The 17,337-nt window shown below is 37.7% G+C and overlaps 1 protein-coding gene across 1 annotated transcript in view; it reads right to left on the reverse strand.

The window, feature by feature from the left end:
• The window catches only part of cyb5b.L (cytochrome b5 type B (outer mitochondrial membrane) L homeolog), a gene marked incomplete at its 5' end in the record, with an annotated part of 15,894 nt that extends 393 nt beyond the window's left edge, over positions 1-15,501 (reverse strand). Inside the window, 5 exon segments of the mRNA NM_001095847.1 lie at positions 1-1,292; positions 2,050-2,084; positions 5,724-5,750; positions 6,675-6,803; positions 15,285-15,501. The exon segment at positions 1-1,292 is cut by the window's left edge and continues 393 nt beyond it. Coding sequence (NP_001089316.1) covers positions 1,202-1,292; positions 2,050-2,084; positions 5,724-5,750; positions 6,675-6,803; positions 15,285-15,428 — 426 coding nt within the window. The 3' untranslated portion in view covers positions 1-1,201.
• Between the last annotated feature and the right edge of the window lie 1,836 nt (positions 15,502-17,337).

The following is a 17,337-nucleotide window of genomic DNA, read 5'->3' on the forward strand; positions in this document are numbered from 1 at the left end:
AGCATACCCCATCCCCTCTATAAGGCCTGCAAACTGGACTGTCTCCAGCCTAATTATGAACCCTTTCCAGAACTGATAATATTATGATGCTTTTAAAGTGATTGCCGTTAGTTTAATATATTAAGGTTATGTTTTCAAAGTACTGGAATGGGAGCCCTTATCCGGAAAGCTCAAAATTACAGGAAGGCCATCTCCCATAGTGTCCATTTTAAATAAAAAATCACTAATTTTATTAACGATTTCCTTTTTCTCTCTAATAATAAAACAGTAGATTGTCCTTGGTGGTAATTAATTACGATATCATGAATTTATATTGGTGGCCAAACAATCCTATTGGATTTATTTAATATTTCAATTATTTTAAGCAGACATGGGTGTTTCTGTAATAAAAGACCCAGGAACAGTAACCAGGGATGGGTAAAATTGTTCACAAGGTTTCGCCTCAAAAAAAAAAAAAATCCCATAGGCTCCAATGTATTGAGAAATAAACAGCTGCACCGTTTGGCAAATGTTGAGTGAAAAAACTGCACATTGACTTCAAGGTGTTTTGGCAAATTTTTGCCGTTTCATTAAATTAGGCGAATCGAAAAGGAACAGTTTACCCCATCACTAGCAGTAACACATTGTATTAGAAGGTAGCATTTACTGGTCACCTGTTTAAAAGCAAACATCTTATTGGCTGCTGTGGATTACTGCTCCTGGGCAATCTTAGTGCCTTTGATCACTTATGCAGAAAAACCCAGTTCTCAAGTATTTCAAATCCCATACCTGTACCTAATCTGAACTAAGGACAAGGGATTTCATCTCTGAAATGATTAGGCTTTGACAGGTCAGAACAGGATGAATTATTGTTTTTACCCTAAAATATATCCTCTCTATGACTTTTTCCTGTTGCTTTATACCAAGAAAGATTTTTCCAGAGTGTAAAAAAAGTATTTAGTTGAATGTAGCTGGTTTCACAGTATATGAATACTATGTTCATGTCCAGTGAGAAGGTCTTAAATTGACAGACTGACAAACATACTTCACAGCATTAGGAAGAGACCTTGGTCACAAACATAAAACGAAAAAGGTTCATGTCAGAAATTTGACATATTAATCTGTGGCAGAGATGCGGTAGTATCCTTGTGGCTGTGTGTGTGGATTCCGCTTGTTTTTCTGTGCGTAAAGACAATGGCAGGTTTTAGAAAGTTGCTGCTTTTCAAGAGGATCGACTATCGACCATGTAAAAACGGTACATGAAACCCAAAAGAACTACTGCCACTGCGGGGATTAGCCAGTTGGACCAAGAGCTGCAGGAGAAACAATTACAGTGAGTTATGCATCTAGCAGATCCCAGAAATGGAGTGACATATACAAGATAGGCAACAGTGTTTTGTGAATGGTTTGTTGCATTTGATGTATGTTATAATGTCTCAGCTCAGTCTAACTCATGCTATACTGCTGACCAGCTGCTAGAAGCACCCACATGCCAACGTTTAGACTAACCTATTAGAAACAACTATTAGAAACAATATACAGCCGTTATTTGTGCATAATGATTGCAAGTGCACAAGTTTAGCCTGTATAAATATTATAATAAAGAGGTGTTAATACCATAATTTGGCCAAAATATGTAATTGAATGAAGCATGTCAAGGTTTGTATGATAGGAATGATATGTAACTGAGCATTAAAACCACAATCACATATCCTTTATTCACAAGTTCTACTGAGAGAAGCATGAAAGCTTTAAAGGGATAGCATATGCCTTTGTACAACATGACTTCAATGAATAGGGCTTATGTTGAACATACTGTTTGCCTACAGTTTTTAACATGAAAAATTGGTGGCTTTTGTCATTACTTGAGCTAAACACGGCAAACAGGGAAATTAAACATACTTAGTGTTTGGTCCTTATGTGTATATTATCTCAAAGAACAGAGTATTAGGAACCTATATATAGTATATTCCACAAACTCTCTGCAATAAGTCAAACATAAATGGGATGGATAATGTTTTACTACCTGCTTATGCATTGTGTGGTTCATACTTAAAAATAAATAGTTACCTGGATGAGCTGGACGATGTTGTTAGCAGAACATCCTAAAGGAAGCAGACATAATGCATTAATAAAATATTATTATCATTTTGCTTTCAGCACCAGAAATTGATATCTAATTTATTATTTAAAAAACTATCATAGACCAATCCTTCAAATTTGGTATATGCAAACAGCAAGAATTCCTGGAAGTAACAGTCTGCTACAATATATTGATTTTCATGAAGTTTGTTGAAAACTGCATGCATGGGATTCGTACAACAATCATTGGACAGAATTTATAAGGCAATATTTGCCTGGGAATGTGGCAGTTTGCATTTTTAAGAACAAACACTTGCAGGTGATTCCCCAAAACTCATTCAGGGGCAATTTTAGCTCAGTGTGCCATTAATCTTAGAATGAAAAAGGGGCAGTTCATAGTAAATAAAAGAGGAACAGTGAGCCCTCAGTATAATATTAAATATACTCAATATAATACACAAAAGCCATGAATATCTTGTAAATTATATCCTTATAAATGGTGAGTTCTGATGTCATCAGTTATAAACGGTGAGTTCTGATGTCATTTCTGTCACATGACTCACCGAAACTTGTGTATTATAATAAAGTACCCCCAGTTGCAAAATATGAGGATATTAGAAGTTACCTCGGAGTTCCATGACCTGTATAAAAACATATATTCTATATGGTCATGAAACTCCTTGGTAACTTATAATATCCTTATATTTTACAAGAGGGGGTACTTTATTCACTATATATTTACCAAATATTTGCCAAAAATCAGTAAATGCTTATCTGAATTCATATGCCTGGTAAGATGGCGAGTTTCATGACCATATAAAAGATGCAGGCCGTAGGACTGCTGGTGAATAGACTTTGGCAAATAAACATTTGCCTACTGTTTTCTAATTGCCATGATTAGCAATAGCATCTGCAACTGGAGTCTGGAGAATCAGAATTCAATGTCAAATAAACTTAAAAAAAGACTAGAAACTACTTTAGAATTAGACTAACTAAAAATCATACTAAAAGTTGATTTTAAGGTGATTTACCCTTATAAAGCTGGTTTGTTGGAATGCCTATCTGGAGATAAACTGCCTGTTCTTATTGTTGAAATGACACAGAGAGTGAAAAGGGATTATTCACAGCATCACATTACCATGAATTTGAAGGGCAGATGCACACGTATAACCCTGTTTTTCTATGCAGCTCAGGGCAGATATACATTGGAGCGCAAAACAACGCAACACAACAAAATACAGTAATTATAAAGGACTCTAATTATAAAGTCGAAAGTCATATTTAATCTCTTCTGGGCTGACTGCCAATATGGACAACAGTATATTAGGAAGATGGGCAGTGGGTTTCGTCATTTAGATTCAGTAATTACTGGTAATACAGATGAAAGAGGAAGGGATGGTTTCTCAGGATAAGACTATAATTAGAGAGTATCATTATGCCAGAAACTTAAAGGGGTTGTCTCTGGCGTTTGAGCCTGGCAGTTTAGTAATTCAGGCGGAGATTCTGAACTGTTACAATTTTGCAACATTTTAGTTGATACATTTCTCAGCAGCATCTCTGGAATATTAGCAACTATTGTATCAATTCTAACCTCTGCCTGTAATGAAATGCAGGGATTCTACTCAGCAGGGACAAAGCTAAGAGATAAGAAATGTAGCAACTAAATGTATTCATTTAGAACAGTTTACAGGGTTTGCGACCCCCGCCCCTCCCAGAGCTGCTTTAGAAGGTGAAGGTCGCCGGGCGACTAATCTCCCCAAACTGCCCCCCCGTCGGCTAAAATTTAAATCACTGCCACCCGCCGGCGAATTACATTTTAGCCGGTAGGAAGGCAGTTCGGGGTGATTAGTTGCCCCGAAGAAGAGGAGATTTGTCGCCGGGTGACTAATCTCCCCGAATCTGCCTTTGTGCCCTGACCCTTACACTTCAGTATTAGAAAAACGGTCACACATAGAAAGTTGTTGGAAAAAAAGTCTATTTCTAGTGAACTGTCTGAAACAAACTGAACTGAAAAAAGTGTTGGAAGGTGAACAAACCCTTTAAGATTGGCAGGGGCCTTGTGTCAAAAAACAAATATTCTATTCATTCATTTTGTCATAATGAAATCACATACAAAAAGTTCTGGCTATTTACCTCAATTAGACAAGCTTACCTATGCTTATATAACTACATTTTGTGTCTCTTTCACAACCATGATTTGGGGAAGGATGTGAAAATAAGCTGAACAGTTGGAATCCTTGATGCACAGTGAATGTGACAGTGTCATGCAGACAAGGTATACTCATGGTTTTATCGCATGTGTCCATTCAGTGTTAAGCAACACCACAGTCATCAGGAAAAAATGTAGTAGAAACTAGCAGAGATCCCTATGAGAGGGTCTCTGTCTGCACATGCCACACTTTCATACACTTCTTGTTTTAATTCCGGATCTGCCCAGTGGCTCAAACAGTGCACAGCATTGAATCTATCAGAGGGACCATTGTGCTCCAATCCAGCTCTGTTTAACTCTTGGCAAGTCAGTACTAGTTAGTTCAGCAGCATAGGTCAGTACATGAATACCCATGAATAACTAGGCAAAGGCTGTGGATTATATTGCTGCCAACTATCTCTAATTGGCATAGTCTCTAACTCATCAGTCCCTAATTTCTGACAAACTACTAAAGATTTCTGTGATCTTGACCAGAATCCGTTTTTCAGTTTCTCCTGTAGGGGTGCTTCTGGTTCCACTTTCCCCTCATCCTTACAGGCAGTGCGCAGACCAAGGCAAAGAGGGAACAGCTTTGCAAAAGATTCAAATCTCCTATACAAGGTCCTCCTTTGTGCAGATTTTATATATAAATATTAAGGAAATATATTTGTGGCAACTCAATCACAATGATGCCAATTTTGCTACCCAACATACCCACACCCTTATTAGCATATATGTATCCAAATAGAAGTTGCATACGCATTCTCTAATGACGGAGAGGCTTAAAGGAACAGTAACATCAAAAAAAAAAGTGTTTTAAAGTAATAAAAATATAATGCAGTGTTGCCCTGCACTGGTAAAACTGCTGTGTTTGCTACAGAAAACACTACTATTGTTTATATAAATAAGCTGCTGTGTAGCAATGGGGGCAGCCATTCAAATGAGAAAAGATTCAGATAACACAGAAGATAGCAGATACGCTCTGTAGAACATAAGGGTGATATCCACTATTTAACCTGTGCCATATAGACTTTTTTTCAATTTCCACCATTTCTACACAGCAGCTGGTTTATATGAACTATAGTAGTGTTTCTGAAGCAAACAGATCAGTTTTACCAGTGCAGGGCAACAGTACAAATACAAGTGGTACGATGCATGCAAGTAATTACTTTTGTGCACAGCACCTTTCATATAAAGGCACAAGGCCAAAGGAAGAGTGTTTTTACACAGGTTATGGAACTTCGAGGTATGCTAAAAATGTAACCATGAAGAACATGAAAATAAAAAGCAATTATCACTTTTCATTTTCACACAATACAATACACTCTCTGTATACTAAGGCAACCTTCTGTACTCTTTGACTTATTTATCTACTCTGATAGCACGTGGAAATGAATGAATGCATTTCAAATAGTATAGTACAATAATGAGCGCACATTCAAGAATTCTGAAAGAATAGCACAAGTATGTTTACCTTTTGTCCTTGATTTTTACAGTCATCCTGTCCAGAAAATAAAAAACAAAAAACATTGAACAGTGTGTTAAAGACTACATAAACAAAAAATCGAATAGCACTGTGCAACAAATGGGAGTATACATTGAACATAAGTCTTATAAACATCCTACAGGTGAAGGATTAAAGGTATATTATTTTGAGTGGGTGCAGGTATGCGTTAAAAATACATGCAGCTACTGGTTAAAAAAAACACCAGCATATATTGCTGATACAACATTTTACAACACAAGTAGCAGCTGAGGGCAGTGCAAGGAATCAAGATGCAACAATGTTAATGCACAAGAACCAAGGAGGAGTAGTCAAACAGGAGTGCTTGCTTGTTGTTTGTCCTTTAAATGAAATGTCAACCCCCCCCAAAAAAAATTTTTGTGCCTATAAAAGAAAACATTATTCTAAACAACTTGGCACTCTTTACAAATGTTCTATAATTTTATATATATATATATATATATATATATATATATATATATATATATATATATATATATATATATATATATATATATATATATATATATATATATATATATATATATATATATATATATATATTACTATTGGAAGCAGTGTTTATCTGTCCCTTTATATTATTTGTCTGGTGGCTCAGACTGTTGATACAATGTAAGACAAGGCAGTTGATTCACAGACCCGTGTTTGCTGGGAAACTAAGACTTTTGCAACAGTGTTTAAAAAGCAACAACCAGGAGTTAAGCAAATGCTGCCATCAATAGCAATTATTTTTACAAACAACTTTAAAAGCACCGAAAATTATTAATACATGTATATTGGAAAGTTGCTTAGAATTATGTTTTCTTGTATAAGGGATTTTTTTTTATTTTGGGGTTAACTTGCCCTTTAAAATTATTTATAATGCAGGCTAGAGCTTGCCTAGATATTTCTAGTGCTTACCGGATGTAAATCTCCAATGTAATACTGTTTCAGCATCTCCCGGGCATCAATGGAATGACCAACATCTTCAAAACTCTCTGTGGCATCTGCCCCTGCCTGCTCAAACAGGACCTCCTCCCCACCTGGGTGCTGTCATAAGAATATAGAATCAGATTGCTATAGAATAAAACAGAAATATCTTGAACTCTAAAGTATTGTTTTAATAGTGGGTACATAGTATTTTCACATTTATTTTACACAAACACATCAGTTACCCCCCCTTTTTTTAAAGAGTTTTATTTATTTGACAATCATACATAGATCAGTGGATTCAATAAATCATTACTTACTAATACAGATATTTCCTTTGTACATTTTCCCAGCAAATCCGGTGTTCTTATGAAGATTCAAACCTTTTTGGTTTTATTTTAACAAGCAAGCATAATAAAAAAAGGGGGGGGGTTAGGCTGTGAAGAATGTCCTGTATACGTTGGCATATCTGTAGTTGATTTACCTATTATTCTGTGTGAGTCTAGAGTGTCAGCCGAAGAGCCGAATTTGTCCAGGCAGCCTCTGCTCACAAGTATGGCAACTTGTAGGGGGGAGAGTCTCGTTTATCAGAGATTTCCATCTTTTTAGGGTAGGTGCAGAGGGCAGCTTCCATGAAAGGATAATTGTTTGACTCCTTTTTTTTAATTTGAAGATCAGGCATAGGCCAACATGCGGCATTGACAGATGACATTTGAAAGCTGCCCGATCGCGGAACCAACTGCATTACAGCGAAACATACACTGATTTTAAGTTTTCCTCATTTTAAACTGTTTCTTCTGCTCCCTCAATATAGAATGCATTTCCATGATTTTACATTTCCCAGAGCCCCTAAAACCCATCAAATAAGGGTTCTATTGCATATATTACACGGATACTGATCAGGATTAGTAGACCACCATCAGGTCCGGACTGAGAATTAAAATAGGCCCTGGCATTTCAGTTACACAGAGACTCAAACAGCCCCCACCAGCCCACTAAATAGTGACATTCTATGGTACCTTACAGCAGCCCCTCTGGCATTTGCCAGACCCACAGATTGCCAGTCCGGGCCTGACCACCATAAATATACCAGTATGGCGAGCTTTAACCCTAGATAAAGGTACCACATGCCTTGCCTCACAATTCCCTGTGTTGTTTGGTAACAAACACCAGAGAGCCAGCCCCTGTCTGATATCATTGGTGACCTCAAAGGGGGCGAGGCAAACTTCAATTATTAAATCCTCTCTCAACCTAGGGTCCCATTACTACAGAACACAATGCATATTTCTAAGCTGTACTTTCTGAGGAATTACAAATAGATAACTATACACTTTCTGAAGAAACTACACATTTTGAAGAATTTAAAATGAGTAAATATGTTTATATGTAAATCTAAACATTTTTACTAAGTTAGTTGCTCTTAGAAAATGTTCAAGTCTACTCAAAGCTTACAATTACCTGCAATATCCAATGTGTTCTTGGGAACAAAGACAAGATATTATAAAAATAAATGTAATGTCTTGTGAATACTTGGATACCACAGTTACATATTTTTACCCACAATCTCTGCAATGTAGAGACCCCAAAATAGCGTGCACAGTACGTTATGAATTAAATTTTTAAAAAATGTGAGTCAAGCAAGCTATTTAGGCACTAGACAAAAATTCTCATTTGTCTATGGATTAAGTTCTCATCACAGAAATAATGACAGCACCTTGTGATATGAATAACCCCAAATGCTCAGGCCTTATATTGGATAATTTAAACATGTGCTGCACATACATGTTGAATAAAATGACCTCAGCTGCACTCAAAGTAGCATAGATACATCAACACACAAACAAACAGGAAAACACTGTGCACCACACCCTGTTAATGAGATTCAAAGAGAAACTAGCACCAGGTTAGTCCTTAGCTACAAAAGACAAGATTTGGCTAAATCCTCTGCAAATAAAATCAGAGGATAAACTTTGCACAAAAAGCATATTTTCATACTGGTATACCCTTTTCTGGTAGGCCTTTACTATCAATTTATGTAAACTGGTTTCACTTGTGCAAGTAAACTGGTTCACTCCTCACTGAAGGCAAGATTAACGGAATACTGTAATTCAATTCTGCCCTGACAATATGGGCAAGTGACAGATTAGAACAAAAAATTCCTGTTCTCAGTATGGCCCTACATCTCAGTGCTGGACATAAAAATATGGGTTTGTGTTAACACAAAATAACAATAAAAAAATGATGTGTAAATAAAGAAATAACTGTGACAGGAAAAAGGTTTCTGTAGAAGAAGGGGAAATCGTGCAGGGAACTCCGCGTAGCCTTACAATTTATTAAGCATCTCCAGGACAATGAGGCAACGATTTTCCCGAAGGAATAAAAAATGTATGAACTGTGGTGAGGTCACTACTAGGATACCTGGGAAAGTCCAGGACGGAGCTTATTTATGCCCCAGGTTCCTAACAGAGTGGTTCCGGGACTGCTAGTCCAGCCCGGGTGTTATGAGTTGTACGGATGTATTTCAGGTGGTTAATTAAAAAAGCAGCTCAAGCCAGAGTGGAGAGTTCCTGGCTGGGGAAAAGACACAGGAAAGCTGCCTGTGTGAGAGGGATTGAAATCACCAAAAGGTTTGGGATTTTATATCTTCCTGTATGTTCTTTGTTTTGGGGAGACCGGCGGTAGGCCTTCTCCTGGTTATTTAGGAAAACTGACCTGTATTAGTTAGAAGCCCATTAAGTGGCAAGGATTTTATTTTGAATTGTTTGTTTTGTTTATTTTTTTCTGCAAGAGACAATAAACTGCCAAAAAGAGACTATACTCTCATGAGTTGTGCTTGTGCCTTGGGCTGTGTTACCCCCAGAAAACTGATCCCAGCTACCCAAACTCTTACAGAACCTACAAAACTGACTTGTACCTAACTTTGCCTTACACTTATCTCACAGGGGTTATTGGGCAAGTACAATTTAAAGGGGAGCTACTGTTCTCATATAGTTGGGTTGAGTGTGGAATAAGGGAGAAGCAAGAGAAAAGTGAAAAACAACAATATCTCGAAAATTACATCAGTGAGACAACATGGCATACAGAAGTAGAACTTAGGAATTATTGGGACACCTGCCCTGTCTCGGATGATAGGGAGCTTGCAGAATAAACTGGGAAATCATGGTAGAATAATGGAAGTAACAGGGAAAAAGAGAAGAAGAAGAAGAGAAGACTGCCTCTAAAAGACAACTAAAAAACTGTTGAAGAACTCAGTGACATGTTTAGGGAGAAGTGCGGAATGCCCTTCAGACAGGGAGAGCTGCTGCATTCTTCTAGTTATCAAATGAAGACCGTCTTCATGCAAAGACATGTAAGGCTATACGAAGAAATGTTATGTAAAATATCAGATTTTGTGCCCTGCCAGATAAACTATTCACCTTGCCCTAAAAAAAGCTCTCACACTTTGCCTCTTTACTAAGAAACTGGTTAACTGAACACACATTCAGGAATACACTTAGAAAAACACGCACACAGAATATATTTTCATGTAGACAGCTACCTCTTGTGGCAAAATCAGTGGCACACTGTGTTTGTTAATGAACAGTTTAAAAAATATATCCTAGGTTAAAAAGAGTTTGTACCACCTGTTTAAAGTACAACTTCAGTATCTAAAATATAAAGAGGCTAAACATATATAAAAGTAAAAGATATATCAAACAATTTCAAATATTATAACATACAAAAGTGAAAATAAGCAAAATCAGTAGTTAAGGTTGCCTGGACTGATGGACAGGTAAATACAGTGGCGTAACTAGAGTGTGCCGGGCCCCCCTGCAAAAAAAACCCAGCGCACTCCAATCTCCATCCTCCTGCCACAGTCCCGCCTCTGCCCTGCCCAACTCCGCCCATGTCTTTTCACGTCTTGCATCCCTTTTCTCGCCGGTAAGACAGCAGCTATAGAGGAAGCAGACCCCACAGTCCGGGTCCCCCTACGACTGTGGGGTCAGCTTCCTTTATAGTTACAGCTTCCTTTATAGTCACTCTCAGCATTGGTTTCTCTTCACTTTGTCTTCATGCAGGAGTTGGGAGTCTGATTCTGAATGATAATAATACAGCCTTTTGGGGGGCTCATTTTATTTATAAGATGTATTAGAGCTCAATCTTTTAAAATCACCAGACATCCCATTTCCCAACTTGCAGGGGTTGTCAGTTATTTTGTTACATTTTGTTTGTGCTGGAGTCTGATATCTGATTTAGCTCTAATACATCTGCTAGGAAAGGGATCCCCCCTAAAATATATATTGGATCTAAAACACTTGAAAAAGGATCTAATACACTTGAAAAAGGGTTTCACCCAAAACATTTAGTGTGTTGCACTGCTAATAAAAAACACATGCAGTTTGAAAATACTGCTTTGAAGCTGTTTATTCCAACATTTTTACAGTATCTTATATTGGATCTAACTATCAATGAAAATCTGACTCCCAACTCCTGCATGAAGATAGAATGAAGACAAACTGATGCTGCGAGAGGGAGAGATTAAAGAGTAACTTAATTATTTCAAAAATGGTACAACATTTCTAATTGATTATATTTAGTTTCTTATTTCAGTGTGATGAAGCTTTTATTACATTTTCATTTTCGCGATGGTTCCCCTTTGTGGATTCAGTATGCAGCCAAATCCCAAATTATTAATTTGAAGCACTTGGTGTTTCATTTAATAAATGATGTTGATCTAGCACAGATGATCACATCAATTTTTATCAAAGAGTTCAGAGAATGAGTTCATTTACACAGAGGGCATCGGGATCAGTGAGAGCGATTTAGAGCACAATGGCATCTTGTGACTGACCAAAGCAAATATCAGATGTTAGTTAACACAATATGCAAGGTCACCAAAGAATTTTCACCTACAAGCATCACAAACTATGGAAATTGACTAAACAATGGTACTAAGGGGCAGATGTGTTTTTCATGAAAAAAAATTTAAGCCTATTTTTTTTTTTTTTAGCCAAAAATCTGTTTTTCCGGTTAAAAAAACAAAACTAAACAAACTCGTATTTTTCTAGACTTATACCCTGAACCTGGAAATAGCTTGAATTTGAAAATACACCATCTAAAACCTGTTAAGGTCAAGTAGGATTCAATGGCAGAAGTCCCTTGAACCATCTGAAGATGTTAATAGCCTTCATGATTTTCAAGGTTTTTTTTGGGAGGGTGTTGAGTTTTTCACCGTAAACTACACGAGTTTTTGGGTTGTTAACCCAGAACTCGTTGATTCAAATTTTTTCCATTACAGTTTTTTTTAATAAAGATGTGAGTTTGTTCGAGGTATAAAAAAAACTATACAATTCAACCTTTGATAAATAACCCCCTAAGTGTCTGTAAATAAGAATATTCTGTTGTAGTGTGTGGTTCTCTCACTGCCATAAAGACCCATTCAGTTAATTATACTATAATACCCACTTCCAGGCTGAGCTAAATAAATTAGTGGTTTATTAGAGCATAGTGCCATATACAGAAGCCTTACATGTTTTGTGCTACACCAAGAACAAAAAGCTATGTTTCATGATATTACTGATAACAATGCCACATACACATCTTTGGGTGCTTCCCCAAATGTGTGCAATAGTTCAGAAAACATCCATTTGTATTTTGTATGTTGATTAATGTCAAAAGTTATAAGCAATAGACCACTTGCATACAGTATCAGTAGACTGTGGTAAGCACTTAATAGTACATGATACAATCAGTTACACAGGGCCGCCATCAGAAATCACGGGGCCCCACACAACAAAATTTTCTGGGCCCCCCCTCTTCTAACTATGCCCCTCCCCTAACCACGCCCCTCCCACCAGTACAAAGGTCACACGGCCGTTGTGTGACTGCATGGCGTTGTGTGGGCCCCCTGACCCTCCATGGGGCCCCTGACTCGCAGAGGGGCCTGGGTCTTCTTCCTCTGGCGCTGTCTTCCGCCTCTTCATTTTCTCCAGGAAGTTGCGCCGTCTCCAGGAAGCAGGTCCTTCTTGTTACATGTCCTCTCTCTTCTGCCTGAAGCCGCAGGCTGCCGGAGGCTTAAATAGAGTTTTGCCCGTGCATACTGATGTCACGTGTTCGCACGGGACGCAGCCAATCAGAATGAATGAAGGGGCCTGGCAATCCAGTTAACTGCGGTGCAGCCTGGCCCCCTTTACTGCTGAGAATCCTCCGGGCCCGGGAGGACTGTCCCCCCTGTGACCCCCTGATGGCAGCCCTGGTTATACATACTGTGCATGTACAATGATCTTTATAAATAAATTAAATGAAAAATAATTATAGACCTGCATGAATGCTACTAATATCATTAGGTCAGATCTGCACGCATGTATCCCACCCAACATCCAAGGGTATACACTAACTGATAATTTACAATAAACATTAGTTTAACATACTTTTAAATTATTTTAATGACACTAAACATGCAAGGCATTGTGAGAACTAGACAATAGTGATGTGTGGGTCGTGTTTTTCCCGACCTGCACCAGCCCTGCCTATGACATCACAAAAGGGACGGGGCGAGCAGGAGCGCATCTATGAAAGTTGAAGTCGGAAGCCAGCATTTGTAAGGTCGTAGGTCTGAGTTGAGCTCTTCTGATATATATATATATATATATAATTCCATAGTTTGGTTCTCCATGCCTTAAGCCTTCTAAAAATTGTTTAAATATAATTTAAACCTGATGGCTTTGCTTTCAATAAGGATAAATTATATCTTAGTTGGGATCAAGTACATGGTATTGGTTTATTATTACAGAGAAAAAGGGAATAATTTTTAAGAATTTGGACAAAATGGAGTCTATGGAAGATGGCCTTTCTGTAATTCAGAGCTTCTGCATAACGGATCCCATACGTGTGTGTGTGTATACACACACAGATCCAGTATGGTGCACTCGGTAAACATTCATTCAGGTCAAAAAAGCCATATTTACCACAATGATAAGACCGCACCAATCAGGCCTTTAAAAAAAGTGATTTTTTTTATTTCAATGTTTCGGCTCCTCACTTGAGCCGTCTTCTATTTATATAGTAGAAGTTGTAAGAAGTCTCACTCATAGGTCTTAAGGTGAATATATATTGAGAAAGGTCCCCGTGTGGGACCGAAACGTTGGATAATATGTAAAAGTGTGTGAATAAATCGACACATTTTTCACCATACTACAGAGAGTGCTGATCTTCTGTTCATATACTACAGCATATTTGATCGTGCACCTCTGGCTTCATTTTGGATTGAGTGCGGGCACTGAGGGACTTTATTTTTAATACACCTTTTAAAACCTATTTAGATCCTGTCAGTATTTCAAAAAAGCATGTCATCCACAGTAAATTCCACAGGATCAGACATGTGCCCTCAAGTTTTATTTACAATGAACTGCATATTTCAGAGCTTTGGGCTTGGGTGTAGCAGCTGGTCTGGTAGTATTGAAAATGGCATGCAATGGACTTATCTCACTTCAGGAGCTACAAACAATGCTACAAATACTGCTCACAAGGTCAACGTGAAATCTGTATAATTGTATAGGAGAATTATTTATTTGTCAAACATTAATACAATGTGGTGAATTATTTTTTGTGTTATTCTTAATAAAAAAAACAGTTTTTAGCATAAGTAATTTATTTAAGACTTAAAGGGGTTGTTCGCCTTTGAGTTAACTTTTAGTATGATGTAGTGTGTGATATTCTGAGACAATTTGCAATTTGGTTTTTACTTTTTATTATTTGTGGTGCTGAGTTATTTAGCTTTTTAATTTCAGCAATCTGGTTGGTAGGGCCCTAATTACCCTAGCAACCATGCATTGATTTGAATAAATGACCGGAATTTGAATAAGAGTGTGATGAATTGAAAGATGAGTAATAAAAAGTCGTGATAACAATAAATGTGTCACCTTACAGAGCATTTGTTTTTAGATGGAGTCATTGGGCCCCCATTTGAAAGCTGGAGAGAGTCAGAAGAAGAAAGCAAAAAAGTAAAAATAAATATAAAAAAAAATAAATGATGAAGACAAATTGAAAAGTTGCTTAGAACTGGCCATTCTATAACTTACTAAAGGTTAACTTAAAGGTGAACCACCCATTTAAAGTAGAAGCAAACCCTAAAGTTAAAAAAATCCTTATTTTGCCCATATTTTGATTTTGCCCATATATACAGATTACATTAGCAGCAGAAGCCCCTAAAGGATATCTAAATACTAAAAAATAGAATTTCAATATTTCATAATGGCTTGGCTGAAATGCTTAATTGTTATGGTGCTCTTGGGCTCATAATGAAGCCAAAAATAACATGATCTACCTGGCATAGATGTTATTTTTCTTGTAGCAATTTGTTTTAATGAAAGCAGACAAGCAAAGGACTATGTCGTTGTTACAAGCCTGCTGCTTCCATTAGAGTTGAGTGACAGCTGCTACCATTATTACCACTATCACTTGCCGTGTCACTCTTACACGTGCATTTTCTTATAACACGTAATCACCGAAGCGACAATTGGAAAGCCATACAACTGTCATATTGGCCCGTCTCTCGTTCACTACACGTGACTGTCGGTTCCGCAGCCCAACCAGTACTATGTAGATAAGCCACTCACTCACCTCTTCCACGAACTTAGTGATATCGTACACTCGGCCGTGTATCACTAACCAGAGGTCCTTAGCCGAGTTCCTTTTTCTCACTTCTTCTAAAGTGTACATATTAACCTGAGGCTCTTCACACTGCGTATCCCCATTTTGCGCCATGGCCTCTGTCAACTACTCCGTGTCAAAATGATCGGCAACACAATTGAACAACTCCGGCTTCCGTCCCCTGTCGCAACACAATCACCTCATGAACACAGGCGTCGTTTCCAAGGCGATAACCAATCCCCTTGCCAGTCGCAGAAGGTACAGTAAGCGATTGACCAATCAGAGGAGTCGAAGGGCTCCAGCTCTTTAGAATCAGTAAACCAAGCGTCTACACGTCATTGCGTCTACACGTCATTGCACGGACCTATGGGTAGAGTGAATTTGTTGCAATTCAAAGATACAATCTAAGGAAAGAATTTATGTAAATGATTGTTGGACTGCTGATTATGGTAGCAAACTGGCTTCTATGCACATGTTTGAAACAGAGTGGGAGAAACTCGGTCTTAAAATGTGTTAATGGCACTGCTGCTGATCATCATTAGGCTGACTCCTGAGGAAGTCCTAAAAAGTGAAATGCATTTGGGACCATTGCTTCAAATAAATATATATATATAGTGAATAAAGTACCCTCTCTTGTAAAATATAAGGATATTATAAGTTACCGAGGAGTTTCACGACCGCTTCGGCCTCGTGTTTTTATACAGGTCATGGAACTCCGAGGTAAATATCCTCATATTTTGCAACGGGGTACTTTATTTTAACATACACGTTTCAGTGAGTCATGTGACAGAAATGACATCAGCACTCACTGTTTATAACTGATGACATCAGAACTCACCGTTTATAAGGATATCATTTACAAGATATTCATGGCTTTTGTGTATTATATAGTGAATCAAGTACCCCCTCTTGTAAAATATAAGGATATTATAAGTTACAGAGGAGTTTCATGCGGCCGAGTGTTTTTATACAGGTCATGGAACTCCGAGGTAACTTCTAATATCCTCATATTTTGCAACTGGGGGTACTTTATTTATTATAATACACACGTTTCAGTGAGTCATGTGACAGACATGACATCAGAAATCACAGTTTATAACGTTTATATATTGTTTATTATATATATCTCTTTCTAAAGTGAAGACCTACGGACTTATGTGAGAATCAGGAGAAAAACATATTGGCGGACGGAGATAAATAACATATGAATGCATGTAGTACTGGTGATCTTCATAAGAGTAACTTTTAACATGGAGTTTGTCATGATGGGGTGCATTCTCAATGTTTTACAGTAGATTTCCCTCTAGTTCACATGTAGGCCTGGATTTGTGAAAAGGCCATCAAGGCCTGCAAGATTTTAGGGGTGTTGTGTTGTCCTGCCACATCTAAATTGGCTTAAAGCACTGGGGATGTGCAGGAGATTTTATTTGTTTTCTAAATCTCTTGTACAAAATAACCATAGCCTATGTGTATATGTGCGAAAGGGAGGGGGTGGCCTCGACAAGCTAGTGGCAGGGGGATATGCTAGTTAAATCCAGGGCTCTTCACTGGCGCAAGACTAGTCATCTGCCCACCAGTATTACCATATGAATCGACATTCTAGTGTGGTTGCTGCAAAAGGTGAATATTCAATGTTTCTTTCTAGTCAGGGGTCAGTTCTTCCTTAGATGACCTAGGTGACCACATTCTATGCATAACTCACATTCTCTTTCTTTCATTCATTTTCTTTCTGAAGTGTACAAGTTGTTGTGCCAAATTCTAACATGCCATTTTGAAGGAAGAAGAAAAAAAAAATTGAAAGAAATTCTTTAGGTTTATTTTCAACAACCTTTGACTGTGGTGCTGCATGTAGGGTTATGGGTATTTTACAATTTTTTTTTTTATCATCACCCTTGCCAAATAGCCCAACCAAATATACAAGAGTAATTATATTTGCTACAATCTTTTAAAGTGCAGCCCTAGACTACCTCTTCCTGCCTGAGTGCATTAAGACCTCCAACAGTGTTTGCAAAATCAACAAGAA

Source organism: Xenopus laevis, chromosome 4L (assembly GCF_017654675.1).
Source record: "Xenopus laevis strain J_2021 chromosome 4L, Xenopus_laevis_v10.1, whole genome shotgun sequence".
In the NCBI taxonomy this organism is placed as follows: domain Eukaryota; kingdom Metazoa; phylum Chordata; class Amphibia; order Anura; family Pipidae; genus Xenopus; species Xenopus laevis.